Here is a 14547-nt window from a genome sequence, read left to right as displayed (position 1 = left end):
CGAGAAACTCAGTGGATCCACAGCACTGTACTGCTAAAAACATAGCTTAAGAAGAAAGATATTTCTGCTTCCATATGGCTGATCTGGCATTTGATGTGTCTGGAAGGAAGCCTCGTGCCTTCCCTGGCGTGGCTGGTGACGGCTGGTGTGCTCTTCAGGGCTGTGGCTCTTTTTTCCTCCTTGGGGGCGGGGGTGGGGGGTGCAGTTGCGCGTCTCTTCCTCATCCATCTTGCTGGCCAGCTGGTTATTCTGCTGCACAGGTACCCTTTCTCCTCACTGTGCTGCTCTGAATGTCGTCTGTTCAGTAAAGGACGTGGCGTGTTCCAGCAGTTACCTCCCAGTGAAAGGAACTGGCCTTAGCGCTTTGGGACTCAGTTTCCCCCGGCTCTCCTCACTTCCGAACAGACCTCATGCATTTTCAGTGGTTGCCTCCTCTCTGTCCTATTTCCCGTGGTCATTCTTAGCACCAGTGAAAGAAAGGCCTCTGGGAAAGCATTCCTTCCCCAGTCACACCTCCCTCTCCTGGGGGCCTTTGTAAGCGATGGACTGTCACACAAGACATGCTTCCTGCAGTCTGCGCTGAGCGGCTCAGCCTCTGCAGACAGATTTCTTCCCGGCCTCCTCCTGCCACACGGAAGGTCACCACAGACTGCCCAGTCACCTGCCATCTAAAGTGAGGTGGGGATGAGGTGGCGGCATTTCCCCCTCCCCACACCCAGAAAAAGCAAGACCACTCTGCCAAAGGTTCTGAAAAATTAACAGTTTTATCTCTGTAGTATGTAAGGCAGAATCTTCTTAAAACCAGTGTATGGATTTTTTTCAAACTCTCACCTACAGAAAGGCCTCTTTTTGTTTTATCTTAGTTGTTTATTTTTTAGGGGGCACACCTGCGGTGTATGGAAGTTCCCAGGCTAGGGGTCGAATCAGAGCTGCAGCTGCTGGCCTACTGGATCTGGCGAGATCCTTGACCCACTGAGTGAGGCCAGGGATCGAACCCCAATCCTCATGGATAGTAGTCAGGTTCTTAACCCCCTGAGCCACAACAGGAACTCTTTGTCTTTGTTTTTTAAACTTTTATAATCATTTCAAATTGTATCTCCATAATCTTTTTTTCCCCACACTTGCGGTGTATGGAAACTCCCAAGCCAGGGATCAAATCTGAGCCCCAGCTGCAACCTACACCACCACTTGGGCAACGCCAGATCCTTAACCCACTGCCCCGGGCTGGGAATCAAACCCACGCCTCTGTAGCCACCCACGCTGCTGCAGAGGCAGTGCCAGTTCCTTAATCCACTGTGCTACAGTGGGAACTCTGATCATCTTTTTTTTTAAAAAAGACTTTTCCTTTAAAGAGCAGTTTTAGGTTTACAGCAAAACTGGAAGAAGTGCAAAGATTTCTCATATACCTCCTGCTCCACAGCTGGCTCACCTCCCCCACTATCCACATAACCAGAATGCTATGTTTTTACCAAAGGTGAACTTATATTGACATGTCATAATCACCCAAAGTCCATAGTTTACCTTAGGGTTCACTCTTGAAGTCTTAACATTCTGTGGGTTTGAACAAAGGTATAATGACCTATATCCACCATTATAATATCATGCACAGTATTTGCATTGTCTTAAAAATCAGTATATGGATTTTTACCACTATTCTAAATAAGTCTGAAGGCACCGCAGGCTTTTCTGTCGCTATTGAAGCATTTGCCAGCTCTTCTGCTTTGTCTCCTTTGAATAGCGTGTTATTCTCCCTGTGTGGGGTCCGTCCACCTCTCCTGCCCGCCTTCCACTTAACCTTGGTGGATGAATTGTATAAACTAGTTGTAGTGTGGGTTTGATGTTTTTGTTGTGTTTCTGATGAGCACCCAGGTGGGATGTGGGTGGGTATGAGGAGGAGACTCAGGCTCCCCTGGCCGCTCCCTCCACTTCCCTTACTGTCTGTTTCTTGTAACCCAGGCTTGGCTTTGGGCCACTACAAAAAATGAGCCTGACAAGACAGCTGGGACAGAGGAAGGGCCTCACAGCCAGAACTGTGGTTTTGAGGGGTGATTTGTTTCTTTCCTTATCGGGGGCAAAGCTCTTTTCACCACTACCTTTTAAGATCCCAACTGCCAGGAAACCGTGGCCATTGCCACATGCTGCACAGGGCGCCTGGGGAACCCAAACGTGGGCATTCGGAGGGCTGACCTCCCGCAAGTCTTGCCGTGGGGCTGGCATTGTAAATGAATGCAGGTGCTGCCAGCAAAACTGAGGGCGTAGCGTTACTAAATTCTTTCCATTTGTGATTGGGTATTTTTTGTTTCCTGTCATTCCAAGAGAATGAATTGGGCAGAAGGGGCATGGTGGCCAAACGAACGTAGCTTTTAAAATATCATAATAAGACACATGAGCTGTTTTTTTTTGTTTGTTTGTTTGTTTTTTGTTTTTTTTTTTAACCAAGAAAAGGAAGCACAAAGCTTTTATTTTTCTTTTTAAGCTTAATTTATTTAGTGTATTTATTTATTTTGGCCTTAAAAATGTGTACTTGGTGGCAGTGTTATTTTAAAAGGGTCGGGTTCTTTTGACTTAAATTATTGCTTCAGCTACTTTGAGATTAATGAAGACCGCTGACTCATCAGTTAACTTCTAGATGGTGTTTCAGCCTTCACATCAGATTTGACTAGAGTCATCCAGACCTCTGGGGAAGAGTGGCAGTTCAGTAACCGGGATAGTTTTTAGCAGTATTGTGAGTGGAACTGTGTGAAGTTCTGGCTGTATGGCTTCTTAAAATTGTCTGTAGAATTGGTATCAAATAGCACTAGATCAGTAACAGCTTCTTCCTGTAAATTAGTAAAGATTCCTTTGGATTTAATTTTCTTGGTTTTAGTGATAAATCATGCATATTGTCTTATGGAGATTCAGCTTCACAGACTTTTTCATTGAACTCAGTGAAATGAAATAAGAAGTATGAAATTGGTTTTATTCTATTTTATTTATTTTACAGGCTGGGAATCAAACCCATATCCTTGCAGCGACCTGAGCTGCTGCAGTTGGATTCTTAACCCACTATACTGCAGTGGGAGCTCTGATTTTGTTTTATTTTTTGCTTTTAAATATTTTATTGTTATCCTTTTGATAAAACCAAGTAAAGAAGTAAAGCCTACCTAGTTGATAAGTGCCTTCAAATTTCTAGGCTGTATTCCCCCCTCAGTAAGGTGACAGCTCCTGACATGAGTTAATGCAGGAAAGATGTGAAGTTCTTGGGCTCCGTCCAGCCCCAGATGGAGGCCATCCTTTGTTCAGCCAGAGTCAGAGTGCCCACGTGGAAGGCGTGTTGCTCTTCCCTTCCTGTCACAGCCCCTTGTAGAAGTGGCAGGAGCCACTCCCTGGTTGTCCCAGCCATTCCAACAGCACCTCTCCAGGAGAAGTCCAGGCTGTAGGCCTTCAGTCACCAGGCTAGTCCTGAATCTTCCAGAGCTCTCAGGAAAGCATGAGACTTGTTTTATTTTATTTTTTTTATTACTCAGTGAATTTATTACATTTGTAGTTGTACAATGATCATCACACTCCAATTTTATAGAATTTCCATCCCACAACCCCAGCGCATCCCCCGACCCCCTCAAACTGTCTCCTTTGGAGAACATAAGTTTTTCAGAGTCTGTGAGTCAGTACCTGTTCTTTTTTTTTTTTTTTTTTTTTGGTCTTTTTGCCTTTTCTGGGGAGCTCCCATGGCATATGGAGGTTCCCAGGCTAGGGGTCTAATTGGAGCTGTAGCCACCAGCCTCCACCAGAGCCACAGCAATGCAGGATCCTTAACCCACTGAGCAAGGCCAGGGATCGAACCTGTAACCTCATGGTTCCTAGTCGGATTCGTTAACCACTGTGCCACACCAGAAACTCCTCAGTATCTGTTCTGCAAAGAAGTTCACTCTGTCCTTTTTTCAGATTCCACATGTCAGTGAAAGCATTTGATGATGGTGTCTCATTGTATGGCTGACTTCACTTAGCATAATTTCTAGGTCCATCCATGTTGCTAAAAATGCTGGTATTTCATTTTTTTTAATGGCTGAGTAATATTCCATTGTGTACATGTACCACATCTTGATCCACTCCTCTGTCGATGGACATTTAGGTTGTTTCCATGTCTTGGCTATTGTATGGGTGCTGCAGTGAACACTGGGGTGCATGTATCTTTTTGAGTTATGCTTTTCTCTGGATAGATGCCCAGGAGTGGGATTGCTGGATCACATGATAGTTCTATTTTTAGTTTTCTGAGGCATCTCCATACTGTTTTCCACAGTGGTTGCACCAATTTACAATCCCACCAACAGTGTAGTAGGGTTCCTTTTTCTCCACACCCTCTCCGGCACTTATTGTTTGTAGACTTTTTGATGATGGCCCTTCTGGCTGGTGTAAGGTGGTACCTCATAGTGGTTTTGATTTGCATTTCTCTAATAATGAGTGATGTTGAGCATCTTTTCCTGTGTTTTTTGGCCATCTGTATGTCTGCTTTGGAGAATTGTCTGTTTAGATCTTGTGCCCATTTTTTGATGGGGTTGTTTGTTTTCTTGGTATTGAGCTGCAGAACGTGTTTATAAATTTTGGAGATTAATCCTTTTGTCAGTTGATGCATTTGCAAAGATTTTCTCCCATTCTGTGGGTTGTCTTTTCATTTTGTTTAGGGTTTCCTTTGCTGTGCAGAAACTTTTAAGTTTGATTAGGTCCCATTTGTTTATTTTTGTTTTTATTGTCATTACTCTAAGAGGTGGATCTGGGAAGATGTTGCTGTCATTTATGTCAGAGAGTGTTTGGCATGTGTTTTCTTCTAAGAGTTTTATAGTGTCTGGTCGTTTATCTAGGTCTTTAATCCATTTGGAGTTTATTTTTGTGTATGGTGTTAGGGAGTGTTCTAATTTCATTCTGTTACAGCATGAGACTAGTTTTAGTCTTCTCATCTGGATGAGGCAAAAGGGTCAAAAGCAGTTCATGGTCCCAGGAAGAATGGGTGGTCAGACCGATGGGAGCAAATGAGTAAGTTGTATCACTTGTAGAGCTTGGAAGGAGAAAGGCAACCTTGGGTCTAGCAGACCTTTTTGAACTTTTTTTTTTTTTTTTTTTTTGGTCTTTTTTTGTCTGTTCAGGGCCGCACCAGTGACATATGGAGGTTCCCAGGCTAGGGGTCTAATAGGAGCTACAGCTGCCAGCCTACGCCACAGCCACAGCGACGCCAGATCTGAGCCACATCTGCGACCTACACCATACTCACGGCAACACTGGATCCTTAACCCACTGAGTGAGGCCAGGGGTTGAACCCGCAACCTCATGGTTCCTAGTTGGATTCGTTTCTGCTGCACCACAAGGGGAGCTCCTTTTTGTACATCTTTAAGGGATAATTGACAACAACGACAAAAGGTAAACTATAACTCTCATGCAAATATAAAAGGAACATGTCAGTCTTTTTATCGGTCTCATTAATTAGTGAGGGAACTAGCAAGATGTTACAAGCAGTTCAGAGGAGGACTTATTAATATACAGAGATGAGTATGAATACTGACACAGATCTGCGGATAGTTGGTCAGTCTAAATATCAGTCAGTCTTCATAAGGAATAATCAGCTACATTCCTATAGACACAATTTTTATTTCTGTGCACACGAATCATTTGCCTTACTGTCATTATTCTACAGTCTACAGAGTTGTAAAACAGCCTGGAGGCAGTAAAAGGTGGAGGTAGCTCAAAGAGTGTGCTCAACAGAACACCAAGCACTTTGTGTGTGTGTGTGTCTTTTTAGGGCCACACCTGCAGTGTATGGAAGTTCTCGGGCTGGGAGTCCAGTTGGAGCTGCAGCTGCCAGCCTGCGCCACAGCCACAGGAGCACAGGATCTCAGCTGTGTCTGTGACTTGCGCCACAGCTCATGGCTGGATCTTTAACCCACCGAGCGAGGCCTGGGATCAAACCCGCATCCTCGTGGATACTACTTGGTTTGTTACCGCTGAGCCACAACAGGAACTCCTCTAAAGTCACAATCCTTATCGACTTTTTATTTCTTTATTGTTACCTCAGAGCAGGGCTGCTTGTACGTGCTCTGAGAAAGTTATACGTGGCCCACGATGTTGTCTAGGGGTCTGTCAGTGGGGCTGCATCTGCCCAGAGAGGAAATCTTTTGCTGATTTTGATGAGATACCAGATAGACTAGAAGACCTCTGCCTCAAAGGATGTGGTTTGGTTTCGCTGCTCTTGGTTCTTAGGGCTATTACAGATGTGTCAGTCATCCTAACTCTAGTTTTTCCTTTTTGCAGGTTTTCTTACAGAGACTGGAAAAACCAGAGCAAGTACTATTTTTTCTACAGGAACTGAATCTGCCTTCCAAGTTACTCAGATCAGAATTATGGTAATTCTCATGCTGCCTTCTTTAAAAAATGTGACTACTGTTTTTAGAAATAGGATTGCATTTCAGAGGTCCATGTCACTGGTTTTTCATTGTACGTTTAATGGAGTTCCCCGTCGTGGCGCAGTGGTTAGCAAATCCGACTAGGAATCATGAGGTTGCGGGTTCGATCCCTGGCCTTGCTCAGTGGGTTAAGGATCCAGCGTTCCCATGAGCTGTGATGTAGGTTGCAGATGCAGCTCTGATCCCACATTGCTATGGCTGTGGTGTAGGCCGGCAGCTACAGCTCTGATTAGACCCCTCGCCTGGGAACCTCCATATGCTGCCGGAGTGGTCCTAGAAAAGGCAAAAAGACAAAAAGACAAAAAACACCAAAATCATTGTACGTTTAGTGATTATTTATTCTGTGTCAGGCCTGTCGCGCAGGGCAAAGACGTAAAGATAAGTAGATTGTGAAGTCTGGGAATGATGTGAGGATGAGGATTGAGAAGAGAAAGAAATCGTTTCTGGGGAAGCTCCTTTTCCAGGACTCGGAGTCTCTGAGATCTCATTTTGTTGGTTTGATGTTGCATTGAGTTATTTGAAGTTGACCGTATTATTTGGAACCAAAACAGCCGTGGAACTTGGGCCCCTTTGAGGTACTTTATTTAGATCTTTGTTTCCAGGTTCGACGTGGTGGCATCGGTGCCCAGTGTGGGTTGGTGTTTGCCTATAACTCACCTTCTGATAAATTTCATGCAGAAGAACACTTCAAAAGGTTTGAAAAATATGACAAGTGGAAGCTTCAGGAATTCAGGCAATTTGTAAAAAGCAGGTAAGAACAGAATAAAATTAAGGTTGTGTACACTTTTTTATTGGTGAAATGTATTTTCTGTCTTTATAGGAAAATTGCCACTAACCCATCTTTAGTGGCCATGAGTATTCATTGCTTTCTCGCAGCGTATGTGAAAACATCTATTTTAAGTTATTCACAGACTCTTACTGGTTCCCTTCAGGTGTATAAATCTTCAAAATGGCTGGGTAACAATACACGCCTGAACGGTGGGCAGCCTGAGGTCTTTCGTCTTACCTCGCCACTAGGAAATTTACCTAGGCCCCAGCTTCTCTCTTACTTTTGTGCTTTTATTGAAAATATTTTTTTTTTTTTTTTTTTGTCTTTTTGCTATTTCTTTGGGCCGCTCCCGCGGCATATGGAGGTTCCCAGGCTAGGGGTCGAATTGGAGCTGTAGCTGCCGGCCTACGCCAGAGCCACAGCAATGCAGGATCCGAGCCGCGTCTGCAACCTACACCACAGCTCACGGCCACGCCGGATCGTTAACCCACTGAGCAAGGGCAGGGACCGAACCTGCAACCTCATGGTTCCTAGTCAGATTCGTTAACCACTGCGCCACGACGGGAACTCCTGAAAATATTTATTAAGCATCTTTTATGTACCAGGCCTGATGCTTGGCACTGAAGATACCGTAATGACCCAACTGACACAGTACCTGCTTTGTAGAGCCTACCGTTTAGCTCAGAAGATGAGCGATAAAGCCTACAGTGTCCCAGTGCTGTGGCTGCTAGGTAGGTGGGAGGGATGAGGTGTTCCAGGAGCACAGGGCTGAGACCCTGACCTCACCAGGAAGGGCTTCCCGGAGGGAGTGTTGAATATGGATGAGCTAAAGTTAAGTAACGTGGAGTTCCCGTTGTGACTCAGTGGTAACAAACCCCACTAGTATCCATGAGGAGGCGGGTTCAGTCCCTGGCCTCGCGCAGTGGGTTAAGGATCTGGTTTTGCCCTGAGCTGTGGTGTAGGTCGCAGACGTGGCTCAGACCTGGCGTTGCTCCGGCTGTGGTGTAGGCCGGCGGCGACAGCTCTGATTCGACCCCTAGCCTGGGAACTTACGTATGCCTCAGGTGGACCCTAAGGAAAAAAGAAAAAAAACCCCAAAAGCCCTCAGGAACAAGTGGCAGGCAGGTGTCCTGAGCAAAGAGCAGAGTAGAGTTGACAACTCAGAGGTGGAGTCGGGCACACCAAGGGACTGACAAGTCCCGTGTTGCTGTGGTGTGCTATGGGGTGAAGCTCAGGGGCTAGGAAGCAGGTTGAAGGCCTCTTTGTCTCTACTTCGGGGTTTAGACATTATCCTGAAATCCTTGAGGGCAGGGAAAGGGAGTTGGGTGGAATCTGTTGTCAAGAAGTTTCAAGAACAAGGAGATGACACGAGTGCTGTGGAAGTACTGCTCTGGAGCTTGCTCAGTGAGGCATGGGTTGGGGGGGAGTGAGCAAGGTGGCAGGATGAAATGGCGGGGGGGGGGTTGTCACTGTCACATAGGAAGCCAGAGCGTGGGTGACCTCAGCTAGAGCAGCAGCAGCAGCAGTGGAGAGATATGGACCGATTGAAGAGATGACTAGAGGTAGAAGCAGCAGGACCTGGCTGGTCAGTGACTGGAGGTAGAACAGGAGAGGGAAGAAAGCTTAGGCAGCAGTGAGTCCTGGGTTCGCCTGGGCAGGGGAGACCCTGGTAGTGCCTTTTTTTTTTTTTAAGGGCCACACCCTCGGCACCCAGGCTAGGAGTCAAATCACTACCATTGCCAGCCTACACCACAGCCACAGCAACGCAGGATCCAAGCTGCATCTGCCACCTACACCACGGCTCTCAGCAATGCCAGATGATCCTTAACCACTGAGCGAGGCCAGGGATCAAACCACGTTCTCAGAGATACTAGTTGGGTTTGTTAACCACTGAGCCACAACGAGAGCAAACCCCCAGTAGTACCTTTTTGTGAGGTAGCAACTACCTTGAAGAAGCTGGTTTGTGGGAAGTTGATGAGCTCAGATTCGGTCCTTTTGGATTTGAGGTTCTAGGAGGTCTGGGAGATATCCCATAGCTAGTTGGGTGAACAGATCGGGAGCCTGGAGGAGACGTTGTTCTGAAGGGACAGATCTAAGAGACAGTTCAGTGATTGTTTAAAATGAACCAGAAGAGGTCATTCTTGAAGGATGTGTGGCCTTGAAAGAGTAGAGACCTTAAGTCAACATGCTGAGAGGCATGAGCATTGAAGGGGCAGCAGAGGAAAAAGCAGACGGAGAGAAACAGCCAGAGAAGCATCAGGAAAGCCAAGGATGTGTCATCATGAAGCCAAGGGAATATCATGTTTAAAGAGGTAGCAGGTGTCAGATGTTACCCAGGAATCAGTAGAGAAAAGTCTAGAAGTGGGCCTGTTGGATTTAGCCACAGAGGTCCTTGGTGCTGCCCGTGGGTAGTGTTGCTGCCCCTAGCAGCAGCAGCAGGTGAAAACTCTTGGAGCCAAGCCCGACTTGCTCTTTTCGCCCTCGTGCTTTCCAGGTCATCGGGTATGGCGTTTTCACTCTCACCCATACTGTACCACGAGGCTTTCATGTGCATACGAACCACAGAGAATTGTGTTAAAATGTGGATTCTGATTCAGTAGTTCTTGGTGGGGCCTGAGACCTTCATTTCTCACAAGCTCGCAGGTGACTGTGATGCTGCCCTGCCACAGGCGAGGATCTAGAATAACCTCCTCCCCCGCCGGACTTCCTCTGGTGACCTCCCTGACAAGTGGCCGCTTCAGCCTCTAGAAGACCCATAATGCGGGAGGACGCAGGCCTTTCAATACCTAGAATATGCCCAGTTGCCATCTGTATTTGTGACTCAACGCAGTGGTCTTAATTCCAGCCTCTAAAGGAGCTGAAACAACCTCTGTCATGTATATGTGCTTTTTAAAAAGATGCTTTTCTTTAAAAATAACTAGAGGTTATAGTTGTTTTAAAGTCGCTGTGTCCCACTCCTGGGACATATTAAAATAGGTCTTTTTCGCTAAACCTGCTGTCAAAGAAGATCCTTCACATCTTATACAGGATGATTTTTTTTTTTTTTATTAACCTAAATAGAGGCTTATTCACTGGTTGCTTGCTGCTTTTTAGCTCCTGGTTCCAGCCCGAACTACTCGAATTCCTGATTTTTCTGTCCTACGTGTTGTCAGTGCCTGTCCAGTTTGGAGAACACAGGGTTAACAGGCATGCCTCTGTCAGGCCCTCTTCTGGTCTGTACTCTGGGCAGAGCTTGGTCAGCAGGCCTCGGGACCAGCCGTCTGGTGGCTGTGCGTGCTTGAGGGGACTGACCGTCAACTCTTCGCTCCACGCTGCCTGCTGGCCGGCGGTGTGAGCGGAGCCCCCTCTCCCGCTCGCTCGCTACGCCTCCGACTTCCTTAGTGGCTCCCCAGGTGAATGGACAACTTCTCTTCCTCCTCAGATATGGAGGAAGGTCGTGGACACGGTTTTGAGCTAAGACAGAGTTCTAGGGTTAACTACGTCCTGCAAGATTGAGGGGAAGGAGAGAACATCTCTGCTTTCTGTTAGGGAGCTGCCTCTGGGTCCTCTGTCTTTTCCTTCCTCTTGCTGCACATCCCTGTGTTACTTCTCTTTTCCATACAGAACACTCCTGTGTCGGCTAGCTTGTCAGTTGTATCGCAGACTAAATAGTTTCAAGTTTTAGGAATGTTATTTGAAAAGACTGCCATTTTCTCCTTCTCGGTTATTGAATTCCTAAAAAGGAAGTACCATTCAGGTGTCCAGTTTTTAAAAAGAAATGGCACGCAGTTGTGCTTCTTCAGCCTCTGGGTTGAAATACTTTTCCTGAAAGGACTTCTTAAGGAATAGGAAAAAAAAATCCTGAGGCCTTTTGTAAAGGCTGAGGTTTTCCTGTTTCGGAGCTCCAGGATTTGAAAGATCCTTCCGTTGTCACAAGTATGAACCTCATACCAGTTGTGTGTACGTTGGCCAGACTAGGGAGGTGAAGCTGAACCTGCCCTCCCTGGGGTCTTCCCAGAAGCACACACCAGCTGTTGCATTGTGCCTTGTTCCTGAGGAGCTCATCCAAGATGCCTTAACTTCATGTCTCATTCTTCAGATAAGCCAGTTATCTAGAGAAGCACACTTTCTCCTTCGTTCCCAGGTTCTATTTGGGATTAATAAGAATTTCCATTTCACAGACGCAGAGGCCGAGAAGTGGGGAAGAAGTCACCACCAACTCCCTCATATGTTCAGAGGCATCAGATGCCACACCCCGTCCTGATTGTTAAGTGACAAGCCATATTCACAAGTTAAATGCCATTCAGATGGTGCCTTGTTTGTTAGACCCTTGAGGAGTTGAGAAAGAGGAACGTGTTTTGTGATTACCTTTGTGTTTACAGGGTTGGTTGCTCGCCAGATGACCTTGGAGAGGATGATCCTGTGGGCTGGTTTGAGCTGGAAGAAGAGTGGGATGAAGCCGATGTCAAGTTACAACAGTGCAGAGTTGCCAAAGTAAGCAGCAGTGAGTCACGGCCTTCGTGTACCTGCCCCCCCATCCTTGTGTCCTGTGTTTATCGAGTGCTTATTGTGTACCAGCCCTGGGCCAGCCCCAGAATCCTGGAGGTAAACGTGACATGATTATGACCCATGGGAAATTCAGAGTCTAGTGGAAGGTGCAGTTGTATGAGACACTGTGATATGGGTCATGGTAAAGAGACATCCACTGCAGCTCAGAGGAAGACTAACCTCGCCTGAATCCACCAGGGAAGCCTTCCCAGGAAAGGTGGTGTGATGCCAAGTGTTGGAGGCTGGTTAAGCCAGCATCTTTAGCCAGCCTAGGAGGTGTAGAGAAGGGCAGCTCAGGCTGAGAGAACAGTAAATACACAGGTGTAAATGCCAGACAGATGTCTTTCCATAGCTATGAAAGAAGCAGTGATTATTTGGCTATTTGATTTTTTTTTTTACCTCCATTGTAAATTTTTGGAAGAAGCTTAAATAAGAGAAATAAGAGGGGTTCCCACTGTGGCGCAATGGGATCAGTTGGTGTCTCTGCAGTGCCAGGACGCAGACTTGATCCCCGGACTAGCACAGTGGGTTAAAGGATCTGGTGTTGCTGCAGCTGTGGTGTAGGTCACAACTGTGGCTTGGATCTGATCACTGACCCAGGAACTCCATATTCCATGGGGTGGCCAAAAAAGGGAAAAAAAAAAAAAGAAAAGAGCGATAAAAGAACTACAGGTATTCTACATAATAGGTGCTCAGGGAATATTTGTGCAACTGAGTAGTGAATTCTGAAAGGCCCTCAACAAAGGCGCTTTCATTGTAAAAAGCAGAGAGGTGCTTTGATGTTGGGCTTTGAAAATGGCTTAGCTTTGAGCAGACAAGGCTGTGTCCTGGGGTCCCAGCACCTGAGTTGCATGTAACTGGGAGTTTTGAGATGATCCCTTAGAGTATTGACTGTTTTCACCGTACAGCTGTTTTCCCTTTCAAAATGACTGTGCCACAGAGAGGACATCCTTCTCTTACTCATCCTGTCTTAATCCCGTTTTTGCCTTGAAGAGGCAGTAATGCCATGTCTCTGATCGTGATCTCTCCCAAAACCTGACTTTGTTGAGCATTTGTATCACCGCCTTCCTATTTGTTGTAGATGCTGGACTTAGGCTTCATGTCCCCAGTACTAGGTAGAGTGGTGCCTCATAAATCATTAAAGCTATGGGACGGCCTTCCCAGAAAGACCTTTTTTCCCCTTTCTCAGTATCCGGGGCTTCTGAATCCTCCTTGCCGCTCTCTTGTCCTTCCCAGTACCTGATGGTGAAGTTCCTCTGCACCCGCCAGGAGTCGGCAGAGCGCTTGGGGGTCCAGGGCTTGAGCATCAGTGGCTACCTCCGGCCTGCAAGAGCAGAAGCAGAGCAGAGCATCGTCTGTGCCCACTGCAGAAAGGACGCGGAGGAGAGCGTGTGTGGCGCCACACTGCTCCTCAGGACCCTGCAGTTCATCCAGCAGCTTGCCCATGACCTGGTAGTGTTTCCTCAGTTGTTAGACCTTATTCCTTTGGGAAAAGTAAACGACAGTGTTGGTTGAGAAGAACCTGGCCCTGCCGAAGCCGTGCAGGATGAATGAGGACAGCAGGCATCATGCTGCTGTGATGACTTTGGGGGGCCAAGGGGAGGGAGATGGTGGGCGTTGATGGCGTCAGTCGGTGGAAGACTCAGTGGCGTGTGGCCATCATTGTAAAGCTTCCTGGAACAGACAACACACAGATCTTGAAGGGTCCCAGCTGGGGAGTTCCCGTCGTGGTGCAGTGGTTAACGAATCCAACTAGGAACCATGAGGTTGCGGGTTCAATCCCTGGCCTTGCTCAGTGGGTTGAGGATCCGGCGTTGCAGTAAGCTGTGGTGTGGGTCACAGACGCAGCTCAGATCCCGTGTTGCTGTGGCTCTGGCGTAGACCGGCAGCTGTGGCTCTGATGAGACCCCTAGCCTGGGAACCTCCATATGCCTCGGGAAGCGGCCCTAGAAAAGGCAAAAAAAAAAAAAAGATTCCCAGCTGGGTTGCCAGGGGTAGACTGGGGAGATGAAGCAAGTTTATGGAATGTATGTCTCTTTTAAGTCCTGAAATTATTCTTGAAGTGTAGGTGAATTCTCTTTGTTTACTAAGTACCAAAATAATAAGAGGATTTTTAAAAATTGAAAAATAATTGACTTGCAACATTATATTAGTTTCAGATAGACAACATAGTAATTTGATTTTTTTTTTTTTTTTTTTTTTTTTTTTGTCTTTTTGCCTTTTCTATGGCCGCTCCTGCAGCACTTGGAGGTTCCCAGGCTAAGGGTCTAATCGGAGCTGTAGCCACCGGCCTACGCTAGAGCCACAGCAATGCCAGATCCAAGCTGTGTCTGCGACCCATCTGTGTCTCCAGATGCCATGGGTGCGGCCCTAAAAAGACAAAAAAATAAATAAATAAATAAGAAAGACAAATTGGAGTTGCCTATGCCATAGCCATAGCAACGCAAGATCCAAGCTGCATCTGCCACCTACACCACACATCAGGGCAATGCCAGATCTCCAACCCACTGAGTGAGGCAAGGAATCGAACCTGCATCCTTATGGATACTAGTTGCATTTGTTTCCACTGCGCCACAACGAGAACTACACCACTGCTCTTCCTTGTGGTAACTGTTCTCTGTATCTGAGTCTACTTCTGTTTTGTTAGGTTGTTTCATTTTTTAGATTCCACATATAAGTCAAAGCTTAGTATTTGTATTTCTTTGACTTATTTCACTAAGTGTAATACCTTCTAGGTCCATCTGTGTTGTCACAAATGGCAAAATTTCATTCTGTTTACGGCTGAGTAATATTCCACACACACCACATCTTCTTTATCTG

The 14547-nt window shown here is 46.5% G+C and overlaps 1 protein-coding gene across 3 annotated transcripts in view; it reads left to right on the top strand.

Annotated features, from left to right (window-relative positions):
* ZZEF1 (zinc finger ZZ-type and EF-hand domain containing 1) overlaps positions 1 to 14547 on the top strand; it is a 112353-nt gene that overhangs the window by 31015 nt on the left and 66791 nt on the right. For all 3 annotated transcript variants that reach the window (XR_014821468.1, XM_084985291.1, XM_084985290.1), the window contains exons 10-13: positions 6280 to 6371; positions 7034 to 7182; positions 11562 to 11673; positions 12964 to 13179. Coding sequence is in view for 1 of the 3 variants with exons in the window: in XM_084985290.1 (XP_084841416.1) it covers positions 6280 to 6371; positions 7034 to 7182; positions 11562 to 11673; positions 12964 to 13179 (569 nt within the window). In the remaining 2 variants the exon portion in view is untranslated. The remainder of the gene's footprint in view (positions 1 to 6279; positions 6372 to 7033; positions 7183 to 11561; positions 11674 to 12963; positions 13180 to 14547) is intronic.

Source organism: Sus scrofa, chromosome 12 (assembly GCF_054392235.1).
Source record: "Sus scrofa isolate SSC_HxYL_T2T_F1_AM1 chromosome 12, Sscrofa_HxYL_maternal_Yorkshire_Landrace_v2.0, whole genome shotgun sequence".
NCBI classification, from domain to species: Eukaryota; Metazoa; Chordata; class Mammalia; order Artiodactyla; family Suidae; genus Sus; species Sus scrofa.
The sequence above is the reverse complement of the archived record's forward strand: the minus strand, read 5'-3'. Positions and strand labels throughout refer to the sequence as shown.